The 25,792-nt window shown below is 44.8% G+C and overlaps 1 protein-coding gene across 4 annotated transcripts in view; it reads right to left on the reverse strand.

Annotated features, from left to right (window-relative positions):
* Positions 1 to 1,458: 1,458 nt before the first annotated feature.
* The window catches only part of PIP5K1C (phosphatidylinositol-4-phosphate 5-kinase type 1 gamma), a 66,314-nt gene continuing 41,980 nt past the window's right edge, over positions 1,459 to 25,792 (reverse strand). The window contains exons 7-17 of one of the 4 annotated variants that reach the window (XM_006269328.4): positions 24,756 to 25,055; positions 23,623 to 23,828; positions 21,664 to 21,747; positions 21,056 to 21,104; positions 18,906 to 18,990; positions 17,635 to 17,796; positions 16,498 to 16,636; positions 16,184 to 16,216; positions 12,530 to 12,631; positions 11,983 to 12,115; positions 1,459 to 7,167 (exon numbers count right to left, since the gene is read on the reverse strand). In XM_006269328.4, coding sequence (XP_006269390.1) covers positions 7,165 to 7,167; positions 11,983 to 12,115; positions 12,530 to 12,631; positions 16,184 to 16,216; positions 16,498 to 16,636; positions 17,635 to 17,796; positions 18,906 to 18,990; positions 21,056 to 21,104; positions 21,664 to 21,747; positions 23,623 to 23,828; positions 24,756 to 25,055 — 1,296 coding nt within the window. In that variant the 3' untranslated portion in view covers positions 1,459 to 7,164. The other 3 variants (XM_059719644.1, XM_059719645.1, XM_019491221.2) reach the window with 3 other exon arrangements.

Raw genomic sequence — 25,792 nt, forward strand, 5'->3', positions numbered from 1 at the left:
GTACTAATTGCCATGAACGCCACTAAAGCTTTGTGGGATGCACGCACCCCAGTGCCACGTCCGCCTTGGAAGCCATGTTACTCATCCCAAGAAACAGTGTGGCTAACCATTCCCACAGCTACCAGTAAGCGCCCAACCCCAGCTCCCGGTGTTGTACTTAAACCCGGCGAGTACCCGAATACCTATTTTGTTTCTCTTGAAGCAGTCTCACCCGCACGCACCGTCTTGGCCTATCATAATTGGCTAAGTCGACGTAGTACAGTTTAGTATACATTACTAACGAACCCCAAGTTTTGTTTTCCAGCCCGAAACGGCATGAAGTCATCGATGTATGACATGGTATGAAACTCGTATTCTGGACAACTGTCGCCGTGAGTGAACCCATTGGCGACGACTCCGGCAAAAAACGCCGTGCTGCATCTAGACAGACACGGTTGGATTCAGTACTAACTATCTGACTTATTTGCAAGTCTTGAATGAAATTTTACACTTTTGATACCATTGTTTAGTGCCTTATTATGTATTTGTATTAGATGTTGTATTTTGTACGTTTTAGCTTTGTATATACCCAGTTACTTGCTATAGGAAAAAAAGGTCTCGAGCTTAAACATGTCCGAAATTGGCATTTGGTCAAAGGGGCATGTGATAAAGAGAAGAAAAAATAAATGACCAAACGCCAAACATAAGAGCAAGTTGTGCTCGTGGCGTGGGGGAGGTGATGGGCGCGGCTTGATAGCCGCGAGATCGGCGGTCCCGGCCCGTGCTGATTGGCAGGATCGGGGGAGGAGATAGAAAAAAAAAAAAGGCGGCAAGCGGATGCCATTTAAAAAGAAAGCGCGTGTGCCAAAAAAAACCACAACAACAGAGAGGACCCGTGCCATATCGGAGAGGCCTGATCACCCTCACCGGAGGTCCTGTGTCCACGAAATCCCTTCCCCCCGGATGCCCCCATCACGACCGAGTATATCATTCAAACGTGTTTAGAGCTCGAGTCACCAGCGAGTTTAATCTTGAAACTGCTGTAAAGGAAACCACCTATACGAAAGTGTGAGTAAAGCATTTATTTGTTACACCGCCTCCTTAATTGTTTTCTGTCAACGGGAAGAGATAAGAGAAGGAGAAACAAGGTCCCATAACCCTTTCGTCCCCGGCCTGTTCGCGCAGCACTTTTCTGGGTCCAACCACCCACACCGTCAGGTTGGTCACTTCTGACAGTTTTGTAACTCAGTAACTGGCAGGGGCGGCCCGTGCCTGGCTTGTAAGACCCACCGAGACCGAACAGCAGCGACATAGCAAGTGCAATGACTGCCTGCACGTGTCACTGTAAGGCAGACCTCAAGGTTTGCAAAAATGTTCCCCAAAACAGAACCTGGCCAAGCCAAAGCTGCCAGGTGGGCAGCAACTGCTAACATAGGTTTGTTACATCAAGTTCAAGGAATGCAAAGAAACGGAGACAAATGCATTAATAACCTATTTATTAGAGATCCTTTCCAAAAAATAAAGGGAAGGGCAGAAGGGGAAGCAGAAATGAGGATGTTGCATACAAGTGTCATTAGTTCGTGTCAGCAGTAGTTGTATGGTTTATACAGAAATTCCACAGCTCTGGATTCAGAGGTGCAGTCCCCTCTAAAAAAGGAACCCAAGCTTAGAGATTGTCAAAGTATCAGAAAAAAAGTGTCTAGTGGAAGCCTCCTAAAGAGTTAAGGGACATACACAGTTTCATAAATCACAGAGTAAAACAGAACAGAAATATGACTTGATACCATTTAAAAACAAAAAAAGAAAGGGTTTTGTCCAGCATTTAACTTGCGTTAACTGGAAATTGGTTTGCTGGAGTTAGACTACATGCTTGCAAAGGTCAGTGGTCACAGTCCAAGTTTTCATTCCAGGAAACAAACACTTGGGAGTACTTACAGACATTAGCTAGTTCATGTCAACGGCCAATTAACTCCAGTCTAAACAAAACTAGAAGTCAGAGAAATTTCATATACAGAGGGAAGGAAAGAGAGAGAAATCAAGAATGAGCACAGATTATGGAGTCTAGGAAACAAAAATCACCAACAGTTTGATGAGAGGACTCCACGATTGACAAGAGTATTGCATTTGAGCTAAGTTCAAGATTCCAAGAGGAGAACATTGCATCTAAACTGTCTCACAAAATGCCTTTGTTTTAATACAGTACAATAGTTCAAATAGTATCCACTTTCTTAGCAATAGCAGCCATCATAGACAAAACAGGGTGCAATCTCACGCTTAGAGTATTTACAGGATTTTTTTTGTTTTTATTTTTTTTTTTTACACTAAAATGGGAAAAATATTTTAGGAACCGTTCCCATTGGGTTTTGGGTAAGGCAATTAATTCACTAGACATTATAAATAGTTTGTTTGCCTCTTGGGTTTACATCAAAGACTACAATATGATTTATCACATAGCCTAGGAACAATTAGCATTGATTTACAGTTCTCTGATAAAAGATTTCCAAAAAAGCATTCATGACTTAGAAAACAAACAGAAAAATAAAAACATGACAATATCCATGGACTCATCATATTTTCCACCAAAGAACCCCCCCACCTCCCCAAAATACCCTACTTACATACATTCTTTACATGATGCACACATACGGAGCATACATAAAAAATGACCTTGTAATATGAACATCAGATATAACAATATACTTGGGTCTAATGTAGACTTCAAAGAAATCAGACATGATCCAATAAGCCTGAGCTATCTCATTTGCCTTTCTGTTTATAAACAGGGCAGTGATGCTGAGTGGGAGTGTGAAGAAACAAATACTATGGCTGGTTCTAGCTACTTGGAGGAGTGGACAGAGCAATGTTTCAGGGGCCAACTGTCTGAGGAGGAGTGGGACAATGCAAGCAGGGAGCTCTTGTCAGCACAGGTGCCCCTGCCACGTACCACAGCCATGCCAGCTTCAGTGCCAAGATTCTTCATCTTTTTGTGGCTTCAAGGAAGGCCTCCAAAAGTGCAATTTCAGCTTGCTTAGCTAGATGCTACTGGACAGGGGGAAAGACAACCCAAATATCAGAGTGCTGAAGAGTTAGCTGCAGTAGAGGATACAGCTGAGGATACCACGTTCTTTCACCAGACTCTTGGGGCTTTCATTTCAAAGACTTGGACAAAGTCCCTCTGGAGCAGCAGTGTTTGCAGTTGGGTTTTTTTTAAACGATGAAGTGCCCACAGCTGGATTCTGCTGTGTAAAAGAAGTTGCTGTGGTCACCTCTGGAGACAGGTGGGCTTGCCTGGTACAACTCCCAGCTGCGAAATAGCCCACTCTGGGTTTAATTGGTTCATCTTGTCATTCAAACTGAGGATTCCCTTAGTAGTGATCTCAATTAGAAAAGTTCAGATCATTTGTGACCGAATAACTCCTAGTGTTCATTTCTGCCAAGTAACAAGTCCAGATTCCAAGATCACAGGCCACTCCACGGACCTGCACCTTGCGAGTTCACAGTCGGCATTTCTCTGTAGAGTCAGAATCGCACTTCACTGCCTGGCTCCAGGCCCCTGGAGTCTAACATGACATGTTCCCTTCATAATCCTGTACCTCAGTCTTCAGAAATAATCTTACCAGAAGGCAATACCCCCTACGCCCCTGCCCCCACACCAGGCTCTTTAAGCAGGGCTGAGAGATACAAGATGAAGGGTTGGAGATGATGGACAGCAGTGATGAACAAAGCTGCTTTGAAGTCTAGACTCACTGGATTGCAGTTGGGGTGTTTATTTAATATTTCAAGGAGACATGAAGAAGCTGCCTTCTCTGGCAGATATCAAGCAATCTAGACCTTTACACAGGTGAAGCTGTATAAACAAACCATCAGCTGCAGAGCTGTAAATTAAAGAAAATCCTAAACAGAACTACATAAAGGTAGCTGGGCTTCTTTAAGAGAATTCAGAGGACCAACAGAGATAGACAAAGCTCCGTTTCAAGGTAGTGAACAAATAGGTTGGAACAAACACCCCTCTGATGCAAGGGAGCCTCAAAGAAAGAAATAGAGAGCCCTTAAGAAAAGCCACTTACTGGATTAGTAAACTGCACAAAGCTGCCATCCTGAAGTCCACACAGGGTGGAAATACTCTAGTCCAAAAGATGGAAAAGGAGAGTTTCAATCTTTCACACTGCACAGGGAGCCTCTCCAGTAATGGAAGTGGGAGTTCAGCTAGGGCAACTTGTTGTGGACACAACTGTACAATACACATGATCGTGCAATGCTTTTGAGTGAAGGATTGAACAGGACAACATGATTTCTATGACTGACCAACTTCTCCCTGCCTTCTGCCTGCACTGGGGAAAAGATTGTTGCATTTTTGTTGGTGTTTTGGAGCGAGGGGGTTGGTAGAGTTATTGTTTTTTGCTGGAGATACACAGATTAATAGTCTGTGCATCTCCAGGAATAAAGTCTTGCTCTTGAGCCTTGGGCAATCAGAGGTGCCAAACTTTACTCAGTCTATTCTTTAAAAGATCTACTGATGCTAAAAATCTGATTAACCAAAGGGAAGGCACATTATCTTTCAAGTTCTGGAATGCTATTCAGAGGTGGTCCTGGCCTGTCTTCAAAGTTACTCCTCAAGGGTAATTTCTTTAATATGAGAAAGAAGGATCTGGGCCGTCAGAGCTCCTGTTAACCTTGCGTGGAATTGTGGCTGCTCAGCACTTTTCAAAACCAGGTTAAACTTCTAGCCTGATTTTTCCAATCTCGTCTTCAGCACTCCAAGGTACGTTAAATCGACATATATTGCACACTTCCCCAAAACCCCTCCCCAAACTCCTTTGGAGAGTTGGCCACCAGGCGAGCCTGTACTGAGCCCTACAAAAATACCACCGACAAATGGGAGAGTTCAAATAGTAAAACAGTGCTTAATGTGAGACAGGACTGACTGACTGATAAAGCCTTTGTGAACTTGTCAGAGAAAGGGCCGTAATGGAGCAATGTGATTTGCTACCTGAATGGTACATGTAATGGCAGCATATTTTAAGGGCTGCTATTAAGAGAAGAGTGTTTCCTTGAACAACAACAAAAAAGCATTAAAAAAGAATATTCTAAATTAATAAATACAAGACATCAAACAATAACCAGCTCTGAGAAGCCTGCCTTGCCCTGGAGCACTACACACTTAACAAGTCTTCAGTCTCTGTGTGGGAAGGATAAGAAATTTGGGCTCTATATCTTTTAATAGCAGGAAGATAAAAAAATCATTTGATGAAGACCCTAAGCACTTTGGTACCCGCTTGGGGAAAGCTTCTAATGCTCCTACCCAGCCAACCTGCTTTCTGGAACCTGAATTTAAAGACAGCCCTGAGTGCTGATGTCCTTCACAAACCGGACAGACTGTGATACTAACTCATCAGCTCTTTGCATCTAAAACCTCCAGATTGGGGTCTTTCCTCCTCCCCTCCCCAACCCACTGCTTTTGTGGGGAAGCTAGAGAACAGCGTTAAAAAGCAACCCTTAATCCTCTTTCCACCAAACAAAATGGAGGGCACAAGCAAGATCCAACCCTCTGTTTCTAAGCTTCCATTGCTAGATAGGATTGCTAGAGAAGTCTGGACCCAACATTATTGCATCCTGCTACCACAAGGATGAGCTTAAGCAGAACACTGCTTCATGCTATTTCATGGCAAAGCAAAGCCACATTTTGTCTGTCTCATCCAAAGCTTGCAGGCCTCAAAAGAACAAGCTGTCAACAGCAGAGGCCCAGGTGCTATATTCCCCATCTGGCTCTCCATGACTGCATGTACAGTAGCATGTGTCATACTCCCCAGCACAGACAGGAGCCAACAACTGGGCTTCTGATACTGCCTTTAACATGCAGGGTGTATGTGCGTGCATGCACGTCTCCTTCACCAGCCTGTTTGGGGCATGGGGGGGCAGAGGGGCAGGAGAGGAGAATGGAAGGGGCAGACACCTGTTAACCTCGTGTTCTGTGCCCTTTTGCTTACCCATCAAAAGATACAGCTATGAATATGCCAAGTGCTAAGTGATTTCAGTAGAATGCAGCACATATTACACCAGAAGTGGGTGAAGGGGGCTTTGGAACTCTTTTTGAGGCAGAAAGTCTGTGGAGACGTGCACAGTTCTCATCTTTCCATGCCCACTCACCAACCTGCATGGACAGCAGTCTGTTGGGAACATCCGTATGTCAGCTGATAAGAGGAGAGAGCAGACCAAGTATGAAGGGTAGGATGGATCTCCAGCCCAACAGAGCATATGGTGAAAGCAGCATCCCTGTCAGAGGACAGCCAAGGTGACCACCTCACTAGTGCCACATTTCTTTGCTTTCCATACAGATTTACAAATTAACTGTAGCCATCACTAACTGCTTCAAAAATTGAGATAAAAATAGCATGTCTAGTTTGGAGTGCTTTAGTATAGGAACAATTCTACTCAATAGCATTTAAATACACTGCATTTATATAGCACCTTTCATCCAAGGGTCTAAGTGCTTTAATTAAAGTGGATATTATTCCCATTCATACACGGGGAAACTGAGGCACAGAGTGGTTAAGTGACTTACCTAGGTCACACAACAAATCAGCGAGAGTCTGGGTAGGACTCTGGCCCCCTTGATTCTCAGTCCTGCTGTCTGGGGTTAGACCACACTGCTGCCTCAGTCATGGAGCTATTCCTGTTGTGCCCTCCCCAGTGAAGATCTGCCCTCTTGCCACCTCCAGTGAGGTTTCACACCGTTTATGAAGCACATAAATATGACAACCAAAAAAAGTGCAGTAAACTAAACTTTTAAAAAAGCACGTTTGTGCTGTGTCTGTGCAAAGATAAAATAAATACATGATTACAAAATTAAAAAGGTTCACAGTATCACACACAGGTAGGTAGCTACAGTAGTGCACGTTTGGAAACACTTTGTTACTACCCAGGATTCTCACCACCCAGCTGAAAGTCTCCTTCGGGAGCCCTGAGCAGGAGGTTTCTTTGCTGTCCACATCTTGGATAGATATAAATACATGTTTAGAGTTGCGCTCCATTCTGAAATGCAGTGCCAGGGATCCTGCAGTGCAGCAATACTGGTGTCAGCAAGCTCTTCCCCATCCCACTGGAACGGCTGCATCAACGAAAAGGGAACACATCAACCTGCAGAGGGAAACGCTGGTCTCTGAGTCTTCAGTGTCTGCATAGTGATTACTGAAAAAGCAGGGAGAAGGCAGTTAACATGTAAGCATCGCTGTAGGAATCTCATCTATCTTTGCATTTTAAGTCCTTTGAACAAAGAAAGAGGTCTGAAGAGAAAACCATGTTCATGTTGGGCCCTCCAGTAACAGGGCAATTTGGAAATGAATGCTATGGATCACTGAGGTTTGACTGCACTAAATGATTTAGTAGGCTAAAGGCAGCTGTATTGTCAACCTCTGCCTTGATCCTGACTGCACAGCAGATCTTGCCTGCTGCCAAAGAACCAGTCCAGTCAAAGCTACACTAGGACCATACTACAGCCATGCAAGCAAGCAGAGGCCAAGGTGACTTTCTCTTGCAAGCTGACATCTAGAGCCATGAGCTGGCATGCTGGCAATGCAGTGCAAGTCCTGAGCTTGACCCACCAGGCACCCACTGAATTTTTCTTATGACACTTACTGTATCGCTCTCCTCATCAGAGACAGAGTGGACTTGAGTGCTATAGTGGAGGGGGGAGTAAACCCAACTCCTCTCGTCTGTAGGCTGCCAGAGTGGCCAGAGACGGCAGGGAGAGTGCAAGAGCAGCAGCAGCAGAATAGGAAGCAAAGGAGAGAAGAGGAGAAAATAAAAGGAGAAAATAAAAGAATAGGAAACAATACAGTGAGAACAGCTGTACACCAGAGAGCTGAGCTTAAACACAAAGCCTGAGAAAGAGCCTCTCCCATCATTACATACTTCAGCCCTAACACATGGGGCACCCTGGCATCAGCAGTACTAAATGGAGCCTCTACTTCCACTACAATGGAGGTGACACCATCTCCTTCCACTGCTCTAGCACCTTCTGCATGAGGATCCACAAAAGTAATCCAGGCATCGATTGAGCCTTAACTCCTGTGTGTGGCCAGCAACATCCTCACAGAGATGGGACAGACACTCAGACAAGTTCTGCAATTTGCTTGAAGTCAGGCAGCAGGTCTGGGACCAAGCTAGAATTACAATCCAACTTTTCCAGCACCCAGCCCCATGTTCTATCCATAAACCATCTTTCTGCATGCCTTCACTGGAGGTGGCATCAGTACATTCAAAGTTACTGTCACTTGAAGTTTATAGGAACTGGTATGGTGAAACATGAAATCTTCCTCCCCCTCTAAAGTGCTAGCCAAGTGTGGAGGTTTGGCAGGTTTTGATTATCGTGAACACAGGCCATGACGGGGATCTTACTAGGTAAATCAGTAAGACAGTGAGGAAATGGAGAATAGGGAACAGGTACACAACAGGGAGGTAACACACAGCTGGACTGTTCTGGGTAAAAAGCCTAGAGAGCTTACTAGCCCACAACAATATTCAAGAACCATCTGCTTCCAGGCCACAGGAAGAAACCTGCAGCCAAAATTCAAGCCTGGCTGCAATTTCAGACACAGTCCCAGAGGAATTCACTTTTATCACAAGACTATTTCATTTTCCCAGTTGCATATAAAGGCATGAGGTAAAAAGGAGGATTGGATTAAGCCTGGTAAAGAGATTTACCAGGCTAGGGAAACCGTGCTGTGAGTCTAGGACGTACAGCTACAATGCACCAGCAGCAGAGCTTTGAAGCACTGGGGGGGTCCACATGCTGAATTCCATCAATAATTGCAGGCTGTGAGAACAAAGAGCAGCCAGGAGGGGGTAAAAAGTCCTGTGCTACAAGCACAGGAACACTCCTGCATGCTGCACCAAACCCACCTTACTCCACAGCCTCTTTCAACCCTGACTGATAATTACTGCTCTGGCTGAACCATGTAAACACCTCCCTCAGCCTTTTGAAAGCACTAGGTGCACATGGAAAGAGACAGCAACTAAAACCACAATCTTTGTTGGGTGGAGAGGAAGAAGTACATTTGATGCCTAGTCTTCAGTGCCAAGGCTTCCTAATGTGATGATGAATAGGAGCAAAATGGGCTCAAGTAAGAGAAGCAATTCTTGCTCTTACACGTAGGTCTGCTCTGATTACTCCTCTCCACTACCCCTCACGCAACAGCTCACAGTGCTCAGTCTGCACCTTGCCGTATCCTCATCCAGACTGCTTCATGTGCCCCACACTCCTTCCTTTCCTGGTTCCAGGCAGAGGAATGGGGTGGGTATGCCACATAACCTACCAATCATGGACGATTCGAAGGTGCACAAAGGTGCAGTGACTAGCCTAATCAGTGAGCTGTGGTGGAACCTAGACTGGAGTCCCAGACCCCTGGTAGCTGCTACTGCACGAGGCTACTGCTCTGCTTCCTTTTGGAGGCAGAAGGGCATTTTCATTCTGCAGACAACTTTCAGCAGAGGGGAAAAGGTAGCACTGGATGAGGAGTGGGGGCCAGGAGGGACCACAAACAAGAGGCCACTTTCTAGGAAGAAGCAGCCCTCCCATCCACCTGCTGATTCTTAGAAGGTCCTTAAACATTAGCAGCTGACTAGCATCCTAGATGCCAGCATCCTATAGCCTAAAAGGTCACATTTACTGGACTTTTCTCTAAGCAGTGTTCCTTCAGAATCCAGTCCTGGCAATTCAGGAGTAGGTGCCCAGAGCTAAACAAATACTGAAGCACATCTTAGCTAATGTCATGTGCTGCCAAACCTGCTAGCAGTAAAGAGTTAAATAACAGGCTGAATTTTACCAAGAGCTTTGTAGCTACCCTTGAGAAAAAGTGGTGGAAAAAGGAGGAAATGGGAAGAAACATGAGATCCTGCATTCAAGTCCATTCCCAAGGTTTCATCCAGTAGCTTCCAGGAACAGCTGTAGAGAATCCATTAAACAGGGACTTTACGGCCATGAAGCCTGTCCGTTGGGCCTGAATTGTAGTCCAGAATCCCCACCAAGCAAAACCACCTGTGGAGCAGCCATGGAGATGGAACCAGTAGGAATTAGCTTGAACCCCAGTGTTTCAAAGCCACAGCTTGGCTCCCTTTGTGCACTAGCACGTTCACTTACAGTCCCAGAGGAAAACGAGGCGGCTCGGAGTCTGTGCTGGCGGGGAGAGTAAATCCAGTACCTCCCATCTGTGAACTGGATGGCACCAGGGCAAGTGAGATGAGAAAGGAAACAAAGGATGAATGAAAGAAAGGATGAAAGAAAAAGTAACAGAGGGACTGGGCATCTCCAGACCTGAATGGATTAAATGGAGGGAAAGCCGTGCACAGAACCAGTATTGCCCCCTGGACCCAGCCACGCTGATCTGCACCTTTATTCCCCTCCAGACTAGTGTGGGGATAAAGTGCATCTCCCCACCACTTGTTGTCTTAAGCATTTAAAAGCAGATGTTTAGAGGCAAGGATCTGGTACCTTGGGACTCCCTACCAATTCTCCTCTGGTCTCAGCATCCTTTCACCGACTATCCCAAAATGCACCCATTACCGAGCACCTGCAGTCCTGAGCTACATCATGCTCAGCTGCCAAGTCACCCAAGTTGCCATTGAAGCAGTTTTCCTAGGACAGTGTCAGTGGGAACTAAAAGCAACTTTTCCCTTCAGTTAAGGTGAACACTGCACAACACACCACACACATTTGGAACTAAAGCACCTCAATGAGAGATGAAGTTAGGCTATTTGTGCACACTGCAAACAATCGATTAATTCCCCAGAAACTTAGTGAAATACATATGAATGGGGGGGAAGAGGGAGGAGGGGTGAACCCTGCTACAAGTCACTTCCTAGTGAAGTAGACAGCATCTGAAGGAACTCGCACTCAATTGTCACTCACAGGCAAACAGAACAGCAAGGGTTAGAAAAAACTGCATTTTGAACAACATGCATCAAAATCCAAACAGGTAATCTTTTAAAACCGAGCCAATTCCTTCTGCAACTCCCTTGAGCAAAGTTACTTGGCAATGAATGAGCAGTTCTGCAGAAGAGTCACATGAGTACAAGGAAAGACAAATGTTGCTCTCGTTGCAGTGATCTGTTTGTACTGAAGTGTCAAATCAGGGGGCATAGGTCTACATACAGCTGCAGCCAGCAGGGTTGTAGTAGGGATGTTTAAGTTCATAGTCTTTAAGGAAGGGCTCCCTAGACATGGCTAGTGTCAATGCAAGGAGGAAGGTGAGGCAGTGATGTTGCAGACCACACAGGCTGCCTCGGGTCCTCTCTGCTGACCTCTGACAGTCCAGAGAAGCAGCTCTGTGCTATTAAAAATCTCTAGTCTCCAGAAGGTGCTCAATCATTGTGAGAGATGACAGAAATCCAGCGCAAAGCTACACAACACTCTTGATGCTAATCCAGTAACCATGTCACTTACTCCCCGATTTAGTACTAAACATCCACTGTAGCATCTAACGCGTTTGCCTGCAGGGGAGGGAAAAACTGAGTTCATCACAAATCTCCGAGGTGAGCTGGCACAGCAACATCCTCAGTTGCATCTCCAGGACACAACAAGGATATAATCTAAATCTTAGTATTTTCAAGCAGTGTGACTATCACAAGATTCCCAAATATGACAGCTTGATCTATTTAAGCCCTTCTATGACTTGTGCATATATAGGTAGCAAAACTATAAAAGGAACAAGGTGAAGAGACACAACTATGGAGAACATTTAAGACAGCAGTAACATTCATCCCTCTGCCAGAGTTCATGTTATTACTTAAAGGTTTAATCCAGAGATAACAGGATTAAAAACCTTTCTAACTAACCAACGAGTGACTGTTAGCTAGTTAAATGTTTCTGATCTATAACATATGGATTACCCAAATCAGATATTTTTCTTCACTTTACTGTTCTGGTAATTCAAACCTAGTTACAGGCTTGCCTGAACATGAAGCTCACATTTTTAAAACACAGACTATGTAGCTTAAGTATCTTACAAAGTATATGTCTGTGACTGGCACATCATCTTCATCCGAAGCCTGGCTGGCTGGTTCTGAGGCCTGACTGGCCGTTTCCACCTCTATTGTAGCCGTGGATGTTACAATGGCACAGGCTAAAGAAGCTGCCTCCCTGAAAAAGAACAAAGAAAAGAAGACAATCTGTCTTAATTAAAAAGGGACAAAGTGGAAAACACCCAATATATTAGAGGAGCTAAAAAAGGTTCAGCTGAAAATCCCGAAGTCATGGTCACATGATACAGACCAATGCTGTTCCATTGATCTAGTTGGGTAAGGAATTAAACTATTAGTGAAATGTGTCATGACTCATGAAGAACGTTTGTCCCCATGCATCTCAAAACTGAAATGAAAAAACAGCACTTCCGCCCGCCACCACCTGGCTCCAAGTGCCACAACTATCCATCACCCAGGTGGGCAGCTCTGAAGCAGCCCATGTCAGAGGACTACATGCTGGAATCAGCATTTCCTCATGACTAACAACAATGGAAGCCTCCAAAGACCTATTTACTTTCCTGTATCCATTTACCCTTTATCTTCTTCTGGAGCCACAATCTCAACGTCACACTTTGTCTCTAGCTCTACATTTATCTGCTGGAGCTCTTCTTCAACCCGATCTTCCTCATGTGACCTGCAAAGGCAAGGGGAAGAGAACCCATCTGCTCATTTCCACATTGTGTATGTTTACAGTGATATTTAGGGTCAAGTTTTCAATCATCCACAACCAGCCTGAGCCATATAAGCTGTCCTTCCCTGTGTATCACACACCAGTTACAAACAAATGCCACAATTGTCCCAGGATAAATTATTTTATCCTCAGACAAAGTGCAATTGTTCAGACATCCATCTCCACTGTTCCAGGATACACCCTAAAAAAAGATTCATGGGATAAGAGGTACTAACAGTTTATCCCGGGCCATTGCAAAGAGCATCTGAAGGGTTATCCCAAGATTGCATCAATGGCAGAAGAGTGGCAGTGCATTCAGCCACTCACTAAACCCTGATTAGAAGGGCAATGTGTGTACATGCCAATCCTGGGACATTTCTGTTCCAGGACAAGCACAGGCACACCTTGTTCAGGGACAAATGAAACATCTGTTCCTAGTGGCCATCACCAAAAGCTGTCCACGGTGTGCTTGTTTTTTGAGCATACCACTGAGAGGTACCCCATGTTGCTTTGCAGTCTGCTTAAGAATTAGTCCATGGATGACTCGTCTCTTCCTGTGTTGCTTCTACTTCTGCAGGCACCAGAACAAGGAAGCAGGATGCAGCAAGGCCTCAAGCAGCATTGTGTGATTACCCAAGGCAGCATCCTGTGTTTGAGGACTGCAGCACCCAGACAAGTTCTACACACACTGCAGAAAGAGGAGGGTTAGGAGCTGAATGCAGGCTGGTCAGCCTCATGCCCAGAAGTTCAACAGCTTCCAGGCTTAACTGGACTGCTACTAGAAGTCAAGTTTAGAAATTGACTGTATAGCTGGATGGGCTTGAGGATGATCTTACAGTCAGACCTAACTGTTGGTGTAGACGGAGCCTATTATTTTCTCCTCCATTCCAGTGTTCAGTCTTCAATACCCAATCATCACAAATCTGCTTTAGGTCAGACTAATCAGAGCCTCACATGCTGCAGTCGGCAGCACAACTTAGTGGATCTGGTCTGACCTTGGTACAGGCACCCAGCAGCTTGTTGCAGAAGTAATAGCTTGTGACCATCCACCTGCAGTACTGCTGATAACAAAGATGTGACCTCAGCTCTTGCAATCAGAAACAGGAGTCAGGATCTTCCCAGTGGTTGATCTTTTTAGACAGTTTTTGACACCCTAACTTCCCAGATCAAGGAGTCAGTCTTTTCCAAGTTTTATTGTCCAAGAAGTTGAGAGGTAGATAAAAGAGAACAGAAGCAGCAAGACTAGCTGGATCAGGCCAGCTGACAACATGAAAACCTGTACTTCATCCCATTTTCCTGTTGGCTGGGTGACAGACGGAAGCTGCTTGCCACAGGAGAAGGAAGCAGAGAATAGCTGGCCCATGGGAAGCAGCTGGCTAGCTCTTCACTTTTAGTGCTTCTGGCTGGTCAAAGCCCTTTGTGGTTCCTGATTTGCCAACACTGTTTAAGTATTAAAGGGTTAATATATGCTTTAGTCTAGACTATAAATGCCTACCCCAGGGAGAGCCACATAACTTGTGGATTTGTCTTCAGTTTAATATTTCATAGTACTCAAGTAATTGTCTGCTTGAGCAAGACTTACAGAATAGCTAATTTGTTTTATGGCCCTCATGGGAAGGAACTGGCAATGTTTGCTAAGTAATGGACACAATGAGTGGGAGAAAAGTTGCATTTAATGCCCTGGATTTGCTAGAGGTACCAAGAGACGATACCATGACTGTTCCTGGTGCTTCCCTTGACAGTGCTTGTGTCAAGCTCAGATATAATACAGCATGAGCGCACTTTTTAGGAAGTGGAGGCTGCAGAGCCAGCAGATGGAGCTCTCACGCAGTTCTACTGGATCATCAACTCAGCAGCTGGGCTTTGCTGTTTCTTGCAGTGGCGAGTTAAAAAAAAAACCCCAAAACCAGGGAATTCTGCATAAGATTATAGTAATTCAGAGGTATGACACTACAGAATCATAGAAAAATCAGTGTTGGAAGGGACATAAGGAGGTCATCTAGTCCAACCCCCTGCTCAAAGCAAGACTATGGGGATCTGAACAAACTAGATAAGTTCCCTTTCATGTGCTAAGGTATGTAATTTCACTGAGATTCATGCATTAATAACTTGCTATTTGCAGCCTCTTTTCACCAGAAACATAAACGTACTCTGTACAAGGACACTGTACTTTGACTCCCTTATGATAACGCACACAGGCATCAGCACTACAGGGGCAAACAGACCCCAAAATTAAGGCCCACAGTTTCAGACGCTGTCTGATCCAACTACAGGTGTCCAAATTCAGTGGGGGAAGGTGGCAGGGGCATTTTACACCTGGAAAGTAACCCCCCTCCCCACCCCAAGAGGAGCTGGAGTGCTCAAATACATCCATTCATGCCAGCTGCTATTGTGGGTCCACAACACTCTTCTGTAAGAGGCCCTGGCATCTAGCAATACCAGCACCCAAAATGAACCTGGATAGTTCTATGGACAACATTCAAGAGCTTTTGTCATTCCTAATAAATCTGAGAAATGATTGTTAAAATGTTATGTCAGGACCTTGCCCAACTTGATTATTAGAGACCAGGGCAAGACCCTGAGCAGTTTATCTTATATTACCTACTATAGGCTTCTCAGTCTCCTACAAAGCCAGCCCACCAGAGACAGGATAAGGAAGCAGATGGATCTTTGACCTGGCCCCCATCCCCATCTGCTAATTCCTGTATAGCGTTGTGCACTCAAACACTGAAGCACCCCACAGCAGAAGCCGCATTTGAAAACTAACCTTTGACTTAGCCAAGTAAGTTGGGGGCAGAGCCAGTACCAGAACAGATTCCTGACTCCAATTCAGTGTGATCAATGTTACTGCCACAAGTAATTCTGTACAGTTGCATGACGTTAACATCAGATCCAAGTAAAGATAAATACATAATAAAAGGTTCTTTGCTCCATGTTGCCATGAGCTCTAGGCCTTTTATATTTTTTCCAGTGACATTTAGCATAACTTCTGCAGGTGCCGAGAGCAAGTATTACCCACAATGAACTTGAGCAGAAGCTTTTAAGAAAAGAATCACTCGATATATATGCATAGCATCCACCACAACTCTATCTAAGGCAACAGACTGCTCATAAGAGGGATGTGCCAGCTTGTAAGACAGTGTGACTGAGTAGCTAGGCACTGGATGAGGACTCTGGATATCTGGGTTCTATCCCTGGCTCTGCCACTGGGTGACATGGGACAAGTCATTTCACTCACTACCTTAGTTTCTCATTTGTAAACTGAAGGCAATTTAAGATGTTTTAGTTAAAGATGCTCTACGTAATGATTCTTAATTTAGGTCACGAGGAGAAATTCACCCCTAAGCAGGGTAGGAGGGAAGGGAAAAAGGGGGCACTTCCATTTGAGCCTACAAATCGGGGGGGGGAAAATCGCTTCTTAATTAGTGTTTGGCCATGTTTCCTTGCCATGGACAACTGGGTGGGATATCTGCACACTAATTCCTAGAGCGCATGGGGAGATCCGGCACATCTTACCTGCCATCCTGCCCTGAGGAGTGCGTGCGCCTCCTGTGGAGACAGATCACAACACAGATTTACCTGACTGGGTGGTAAGAAGAATCTGTCCTCCTCCCTACCCCAAGGGGGATGCTCTATTTAACAGCTGACACTTCTGCCAGCAATAATTAATCCCATCAAAGCCATGTCTGCTTGCTCCCAGAAGAGGTTCAATTAAAATCAGCATTAGCATTCTATGGCACAGCATAGCGAAGTCTGCCAAGGTTCTTAGTGCAAAAGCTAACTAAAGCCAGTCAGCCCTAGGATAACCCGGTTAAGAATGCTGGCCTTACCTGTACCTGGGCTGGTCAGAGGTCTCAGAGGGAGACCGCTCAGGAACAGAGAGAGAAGTTGAAGAGAGCGTTGTTGCTATGGAGGCTGTGGTAGCTTCTTCAAATGAAGGAGGAGTGCAGGGAAGCAGGTCTGGCCTGCCTGCTCGGCCCCCAACCAAGGGGAAGAAGCAGAAAGAGAAGGTCTGAATGAGTTAAAAGCAAACACCACTTGGATAGTTCCAACCAGTTCCATGTCACACTGTTGTACCACCACTGGGATCTACACTCTCACCGGTATTAAGCAAATCTTAAACAATATGCACAGGAAGAGTCTGATGGAATTCACAAAGCATGCTAGCAATGCTATCCTGAACAGCTCTGACAACAAACATCTCTCCCAACATACAAAACCAGTATGAAATGCTTTGTGCAAGAGTTTAAACTTCACTGGAACCCAAACTGGATTAAAACTCAGACTGTCAGAGATAAAAATCCAAGTGTCCCAAGAGATGAACTGTGTCAAGGTTTCACACAACTACACTATAAAGATATAATACACTTATGAGCCTGAGCTGCCACTGCTTTTGACCATGCTGATCTCATAATAGCATGTATGCAAGTGATGACAAACAATCAGCGCCATCTTTCTCCTGGCAAAGGTAAGGTCTGGTCCATTATAGCTGTACCTGAACACCAACGGATTTAATTCCATATCCCCAAGTCTCTTCCTGCAAACAGTACGCAGTTCAAGAAGCCAACTGAACTGTTAATGAACCGATGCCAAATGGCAATAATCAACTTGCAGCAGGGATACGAGTGACCATTTTTGCTGTAGATCCCATTTGGTGCTGGCTCCCTCTACAAGCAGAGCAGGGACTCCACCCTCCTCAAAGCCAAAGTCCTTCAGGTTGATCATCCAATATACTAGTTGCTAATACTGACAAGGCAATATCTATCTTACCTTCCCCCCTGTCTTGGTTAAGTTTAGCACCTGCAAAGCACAGCAAGAAATGGAAAGCTGTTGTCAAGGGAAACTTGCATATGGTGCACACTGGGGGAACTGAACAAGTTGAGGGGAGGATGCTAAGAAACAGCTACGCAGAGCTAGGGGAGAAAGGGGAACCACACAGCTGCCCACCACCAACCCAAAATCACTACCTTCATCATCTAGAGTAGGGTAACTTCTGGCAGCACGTAGATCATACTGGGCGTCATCCTTTTCCGAGGGGAGCTGGCTAGCTGAAAATGCAGCTGTTGGACCAGGTGTCCTGACAGCTAACAAGGCACTACGTCCTTTCTTAGACGGGGATGATTTTAGAGCTAGAGTGGGAAGAATTAACAAAATGAAATTGCTGTGTCCACCAATGAACCCAACAAAAAAGGAACCTTCGTTTTGATAAAGGGAAGATCCCTTAACCCTCAGATAAACTCCCACACAGAGACAGAAGGACTCCTTCCCATGAAGGCCTAGCTTTGGGATGTTGAACCTAATTGTCTAAAGAGCTTCCAGCTCTGAATCAGGACACTGAGGTCCAGCTAGAAAGCTAAGGCAGCTCCGTGGGCTCTATCATTTCCTAGCCTAGGCCTGAATTGTAATGGAGAGAGCCCAGTTCCTTGACAGAGTTAAGTCATGTAGAGAAGGGTGACAAGAGAAACACAAGGTCCTCTTACCAAGTGTTCATCAGCTACACCTTCACACTGGATCTCTGGATGGTAGCATTTTAGGACATTTACATATGCCTGCTCTAAAGAATCATCTGTGATGACAAAAAAAGAACCAAAAGAGCTGTGTAACCTCAGTAATACCACACAACTGTGACACCTTAGAGCAGTGTTGTCCAACTGGTAGCCTATGGGCTGCATGTGGCCCATGAGGGGTTAAACTGCAGCCCCTCCAGGGTCTGTTGGCACAGATGCTGGAGCCCCCGTGTTGGCGTAGCTCTAGAACCCAGGGGGTGACGCTGCTGCTCCACGCCTTTGCCCACTGCTTAATTCAAGATCTTTGGCTGTCACTGGCAACTCAAACTGGCAGCAGGAAAAAGAGCAGGCAATGGTAGCATTCACCCCCTAGCTTCTGTAGCTGTGCTGACAGGCTCCTGCCCCACTGCCAGAGGTGGGTCATTTAGCTTGCAAGAAGCACTGTGGTCTGGATCCAGTTCAGAGCCAAATAAATTGGACAACTCTGGCAGAGTATAGGTCCTTCTGGTAAAACTCATCTAATCTCACCATAAAACTGTTTTCTAAAATGGAAGGGGTGACTGGGGAAGTCAACAGTCCTCTGCCTTTTGTGAACAGAGCAACAAGGGTACTTCTTCTACATGACAGTTTGCAACAGAAGTGGCAAGACTGGGAAACATTGGTGTCCCTCCCCCACATCTTGAGAAAGATTGTAGCTGGAGCCCCAAGGCAGTGAATCTATGGGAACTTACAGGAATTCTTTCGAAACACTGTGTTGGTCATGAATTTGAAAAATCTCTCTGCATAAAAGCTGGGTCTGTGTACTGATACGGTGTCCTAGAAAAAAGGAGAAGTGTTCATAGTTATGCTTAAAAACCATGCCAAAGTAAGGAATTATTAGTATGGCCAATCAGGATTTTGTTTTTTATTTCATCATTTAGCACTGATAAGTGCCCTAAAATGGAAAGCCTTCACTGAAATGATCTGATTAATGCTATAAATAAGCTTGGAGCACTGCCTTTACTTTGATTGCATTTTGATTTTGTTCTTGTTATAATTTCATGCTAGGTTTTGATAATTTTGCTGCTTAGAGGCTACCTAGATTTTTGGAAGAAGCAATAGCCTGATGACATGAATAAAGCCAGAGGGAATCTCATGCAGTTGTTGAAGTTTAAAGCACACCTGGATACAGCAGATTTTGATGTGATCATAAAATTTAGCAACAGAGCATCAATGCTCTTTAATTGTTCTAAGTATCTCATTTCATGAGCTAAGGCTGAAGCGCTCTCTCAGAGCTCTGATGTTCCATTCTGTTACTATGTCTCTGGAGCTCCATAAACTGCATTTGCCTTGACCTTTAATAGGAGATTTACACAAAAGTTAGGATGCGTTTCTGAAGAACTAGTAGTTTCACACCTGAAGTCAACCTTCTGTAGCAGCACAACAGGTTGCAGCAACAAAGAACGAGATGGCAGGAAAAACAAATGGAAGAGCCTAGTTTAGCAAATAAAATAGTGGAGTTGAAACAATCACCACCAAGGGACCAAACCCAGAGACCTGTACCATATACAAGGGTACATATTGTGTGTGTGTGGGGGGGGGATATGCACACAGCATATACATATATAGGTTACAAGGAAAATGAGGGTTGGAAGGGACCTCAGGAGGTCACATCTAGTCCAACCCCTACTCAAAGCAGGACCATCCCCAAATAGATCGTTCCATCCAGAGCTTAGTCTAGCCAAGTTTTGAAAACCTCCAAGGATGGAGATTACACCACCTCTCTGGGTAACATGTTCTATTGCTTCACCACCCTCCTAGTGAGACAGTTTTTCCTGATATCCAATCTAAACCTCCTTGCTCCAACTTAAGCCCATTGCTTCTTGTTCTGTCATCTGCCACCACTGAGAACAGTCCAGCTCCATTGTCTTTGCAACCACCCTGAAGCGAGTTGAAGTCTGCTATCAGATTCCCACCCCCCAAGTCTTCTCTTCTGCAGACTAAATGAGCCCAGTTCCCTCAGCCTCTCCTTGTATGTCATGTGCCCCAGCCCCCTAACCATTTTCATTGCCTTCCACTGGACTCTCTCCAACTTGTCCACATGCCTTCTACAGTGGGGGGCCCAAAACTGGACACAATACTCCTTATGTAGCCTCACCAATGCAGAACAGAGAAGAATAATCACTTCCCTCAATCTGCTGGCAACTAATACAGCAAGTATGCTGCCAGCCTTCTTGGCAACAAGGGCACACTGTTGACTCAAATCCAGCTTATTGTCCACTGCAACCCCCAGGTCCTTTTTCTGCAGAGCTGCTGCTTAGCCAGTTGGTCCCAAGCCTGTACCGGTGCGTGGGATTCTTCCATCTTAAGTGCAGGACTTTGCACTTGTCCTTGCTGAACTGAATGAGATGCGTTTTGGCTCAATCCTCCAATTTGTCTAGGTTATCACATTAGGGCCTACCCTCCAGTGCATGTACTACACCCTCCAGTTTGATGTCATCTGCAAACCTGCAGAGTGTGCACTCCATCCCATCTTCCAGATTGTTAATGAAGTTATGCAATATTTTATTATATTTAAAATATATATATTTTATATATTAGATAGTTTATCCAAAACAATATTCTTTACACACATACACAATAGTGCAGTGGAAAAAGATGGTGAAGGACAAGCTTGGTGTATTACAGCTAAAACATTGGCGTGGTGTGATCTAAGGGAATTACTACTTTGATAGATGTTTAGGAGTGAAAAGTTACTCCTTTCCATTGTTTTCAAAACTGTATCAGATAATGCACTACAAATAGCATGGACTAGAACATCATAAATAAAAGCAGTGCATAGAATCCTAGTCAGCTAGCTAAGAGCAATTCTTGCTCAAGATTTTGAGCACTGAACACTTACCCCATCATGGACAAGGGCCTTCCAGGTGTGTTCTAGCTTCTTGATGAACCTAATTTAAATAAAAAGGGTGGGGGCAGAAAGAGAATTGGATAAATGTGTTCCCTCCCCTTCCTGCCAAACCATCCCTCACACTGCCTTACAGCAGAGGCCTTAGTGAACTTTTCCTGTTCTCAGAATGCAACCTGCCTCCAGGCAAGACAGCAAGGCTGATGCCTCTTAAGCAAAGGTTTAGGTCTTTGTAGCTGGAAGGTCAGGACCACCTGGAACTGTTGGAGGTGGGAGAAGGGGAAGGGGGTGAAGCTGAAGACTTCTGCTTCCTTGCAGAATGACAAAGTACTCTGTTGGAGTGATTTTTCCTATCCTCTGCCACAGAAATAGGAAATTTCTTTAAAAGATTCATTAAACATTAAGAAAATGGATTCAACACCACAGGCTGTTACAGGACTTTGGATGTTACAACTTTCAGCGATGCACTGGACCCAAGTCAGACTGGGATATTCAACGTCAGGGCCCTTCACTTCAGAAGGGAGGGTTTTATGATTTTTCCAAATAGTATTACAAGGTGACTTAACAAAGCTCAGGAGCAGAGCATGATTAAACCACCTTACCTGTATGACTGAAGGATATCTATTATTCCTACATGCAGCAGAAGGCGCTCTCCTTTGCCATTCACAGCTGGGATTCCTCCCATTCTGAAGGGTAAAGAAAACAATGTTAGCACCTATGTAGGAAAGAGCCATATTGTCCTTGGAGACATGCTTTACTTGGGACAGCAAAGCCAGATATCCATATTAAAAGGGGGTGGGGGTCTAATATCCTGCTTTTCAAGAATATTCTAGTAAGTTTTCATTCATCGCCTGTGAAGTGATGCACTTTGTCCAGATCTATGGCAAGTTTCATACTGCACTTCATTCTGTTATTATGTGCACGTGGCTGTGAACATTATATAAGTGTCTTTTTTGCAGGGGGAGAAGGAAGGGGGTTAGGGTGTGATTTATAGTGTCAGATGTAATCTTCTCCCTGGGCCTGTCATGGAGTTCTGGTCTTACAAGGGGAAAAAGGGGTCATACACAGAAGGGAAGTCCAGTGGAAAGGGAGGAGATATTGCACTGTGAATGCCATCCTTTCAAACATGTTAATTTAAGAACCTCCTGCTCAACTCTTGTGGCTGCCTAGGTGAACATTACACACGGTGGCAGTACCCTGTCCCAACCACGTCTTTCCCCAATAGCTCCTCATGCTTACAGACACCCAAGCCCAGAAAGATGCCCTAGGACTCTCTGCAGTCAGTCACTCTCAAGACCTTGGTCTTTTATATGATTAAAGTAGCTATGGGGGAACCCCAGAGTGGTCTCAATTCTCCACTTCTGAACATAGAACATACTTGGGAATGGTCCAGCCAGGACACTCTGGTGGCACTTCAAGGAAGCGGTAACCTACAAATATCCCCCACTCCCCAATATACATCCTACCTCCTGCCACACACACAGGCTGCTGCCTGCACCAAGGAGTAAAATGAGTATTAGCAGAGCCCTTTGCAAGCATTGAACTGTGAGGGCCAAACTACCCTCAGACAAAGATTCACAATTCCTGAAGCAAGTCAGTGGGAACCGAGGGCAGAAACTGAACCTATATCTTTAAGCACAAGTGATTCCCCCCCAGCCACAAACACACAATGTATCATCCGTATCAGTCCTGACAAATCTGCAGTACAATTAGTACCAACACAATGCAAGTCAACATGCAGATATCAGGCGGTCCCCTGGAATTAGGATTATTATTTGACAGACCAGAAACACAAAAGAATTTCCTGGCTCTAACCGTGCAGAAACCTAACATTCAAAATGGAGCAGCTGGTTTCACAGAGCACAGACCCAGCAGACAAATGCAGCAAAAACCCCACCATTTGTTAGTAAGCCCAGTCGGAAGAAGCAGAAAGACACAACGTGGTAAAAGCCACATGTGGCTCAACAGCTGCACATAAAGGCACAGTGCAAGCAGGCACTGGATAAGCTTCCCTTGGCCCACAGCTCCACCAATGCACTTCCAATCCTCACCTGTCACACCCTGTTATTCCAATGCCTGGATCCCTCCTGAGCAGAGGCTGCGGCTAATCAGGCCAAATCCTAGAGTGTCAAGACCGTTTTAGGATTTGGTCAAGTATTTCACACGGATCAAATTACAGACTTGCGACCCAATCAGAAACCAAACTCAAGCCTCTTTCTAACAACAGTCTGTAATTCCACTACATCACCTACCACCTGACTTCCCCTAATCTCTCCTCCCAAGACAATAGTGCTGTGCCTGCAGGCTGCTGAAGGACCCAGAAACCTACTACATGGGGTATAATTTCCTGTCATGACCATTAAATGACTTAGTGCAAGGTAGCTGATCATGAAATGTGATAGTCTTCTGGCCGCTCCCATCAGTTTCCACTATGTTGTTCTTGGCGGCTGCTTTTTATTTTCCTCGTGGCAGATGGGTCACTGGCCAACTTGGGGAATTTACTACTTAAAGCCTTTTCCTTCAACCAGTACAGCAGTTCAGAGAACCAGGTTATCACCTACGTGTCATCTGTATCTATGGACTCCCCCCGGGCAGCCCCACCCTGGATGGACTCCATGGCGGTGGAGTAAAGTGCCTTCTGCCCAACAGGACGTTTCTCATCAGACGTGCTCTGGGCTCCCTCAGATTGCCGCTCCCGTTCTTGCTGGTCTATGTTATGCACACCGAGCAGCAGGCTGTAGTCCATGATTTTAAAACTTTCCAACACCTACAGGTTAGTGATGAGTTTAAGAACAAAGCAAACAAAAAGGTCAGGCAATCCGGTAGTTTCTCGCATACTACTTCAAATGCAACACAGACCCAAAAGCATGGAACCGTCATCCTTGGTTACAACGAACTGAAGTTAACAATCACTTTGCTGTGGCCAGAGGGAATCTCAGATTTAACTCTTAACTTTTGTTTCAACATTAACATTATTTCTGGCTTGGTTCTAAGTGATTTTAATCATTTCTGTCATTGCCATTCCACTTCTCTCAAGGGCTGAGGGGTTCACAAAGAACTGTTCCAATTATCTACAGCACATTGAACAGTAGAAGCCAATTCCTCCCAAAGATCCAGGTGTAGGTGACCTAATTACAGGAAACCCTTGCTATTCGCGGGTTCGGCATTCACGGTTTCAAATATTCGCAAATGCTGAACCCGCATCTTAAATGCACTTAAAGGAGCTCCACACTTCCCGCTGCTGCCAGCGCAGCCATGCCCCTCCCCCAGCCACTGGGGGCACTGCGTTCAAGAATGCAGGTGGCATTCATGAATGCAGTGCCTTATTCATGGATTTAGTCATTCGCGGGGATCACAAGAATGTATCCCCCGCGAATGGCGAGGGTCCCCTGTACCTGAAAAAGGGAACCAATACAATTAAGTTGTAGGAACTGCAAACCAACATGCAAGTGCTATCTGTGTGTGTTGGGCAAGTGTTGCTTGGTTTCAAAGTTTCATAGGAAACTAGTGACTGTAAGGTAATCTTTGAAAACTAGTATTCTAACATGAAACAAGCACTCTGGTTTTAGATATGTTGAGCACTGGGGTGATTCATTCAGCTTTGGGGTTTGCACATTAGCAAGGTTCTAAAATATTAGCTTTTCTGTGTGCATGGTTGCAATAGTCTGACATTCTCAATTTGCCTCTTCCTTACCAGACAGTCTCGCTGCAGTGTTTTCACCAGTGCACTGAAGGTGTCTGCATCCAGCATTAGCCCCTCAGGCATGTCCTGTATGAAGTCCAGGTCTTTGTATGTGGGGCTGGACTTCTCTTTCTCCTTCTTGGATGCCCGGCGTTTGTAGGTAGAACCTTTCAGGTCAAATTTTAGGTGCATTTTCACTACTCGGGGCAGGATGTTGTTCATCACTGCTACCCGAATGTTCTTCCCCCCTGACTGAACACAGTACAGTCCATAGAACTTTGGCAGCAGGGTCCGTGGATTCTGGTTCAGGTTCTGTGATGTGGTAAGGAAGAGTCAGTAAGATACATTTTGGAAGAAGCCTTCTCTTTTGTTCAAAGGCCCAAGTTAATATTGATTTTAGGAGGGATCAGCAGAATAGCATTTGCACATCTAGAATGTATTTACCTTGAAAGCCCTGCAGAATAAAGAGTTCCCGTAATCTAAATTCAACAAACTTCTCAGCATTTCAGTGGCTTCATGTAGATCCCTTATATTATAAACTGGAAAGATTTCCATGACTTGACTATAGAAAATAAGTTTTTGCACACGTGTCTAAGCAAATAGCCAACTGCAGGAATTCCCAGACTTCCCAAAACAGCAGGTAAGAAAAGGGAACCCTGAAGCCCCCAAAAGTGCTACTCAGCAGAAACTCTATTTTTAAAATAGCAAACATCCTCAATCCAATGACAAATTTTAAAACAAAAAGATACTCCCTGAACCAAATAAACTCCATAACATTTAATCAAATAGATCTACAAATGAAAGCAGCCCCAGCAGGAAATACAAGCAGTTCATCTTCAACAGAAAAACTGAATTTATAAACCCCACAATCTATCAATCAGATTGCTAGCCCTAACTCTGCTAACATGCCTTATTTTAGGTGATCAGGCTATTAAAAATGATATGATAAACTTTATTTGCTTATTAAGTTCTGAGAAGCATTTTTAAAGGGAAATAAAGTTACACAAGCTATAAGGAAACAGATGAACCTGCCAGTTTCCATACAAAGC

Source organism: Alligator mississippiensis, chromosome 16 (genome assembly GCF_030867095.1).
Source record: "Alligator mississippiensis isolate rAllMis1 chromosome 16, rAllMis1, whole genome shotgun sequence".
Lineage (NCBI taxonomy): Eukaryota > Metazoa > Chordata > Crocodylia > Alligatoridae > Alligator > Alligator mississippiensis.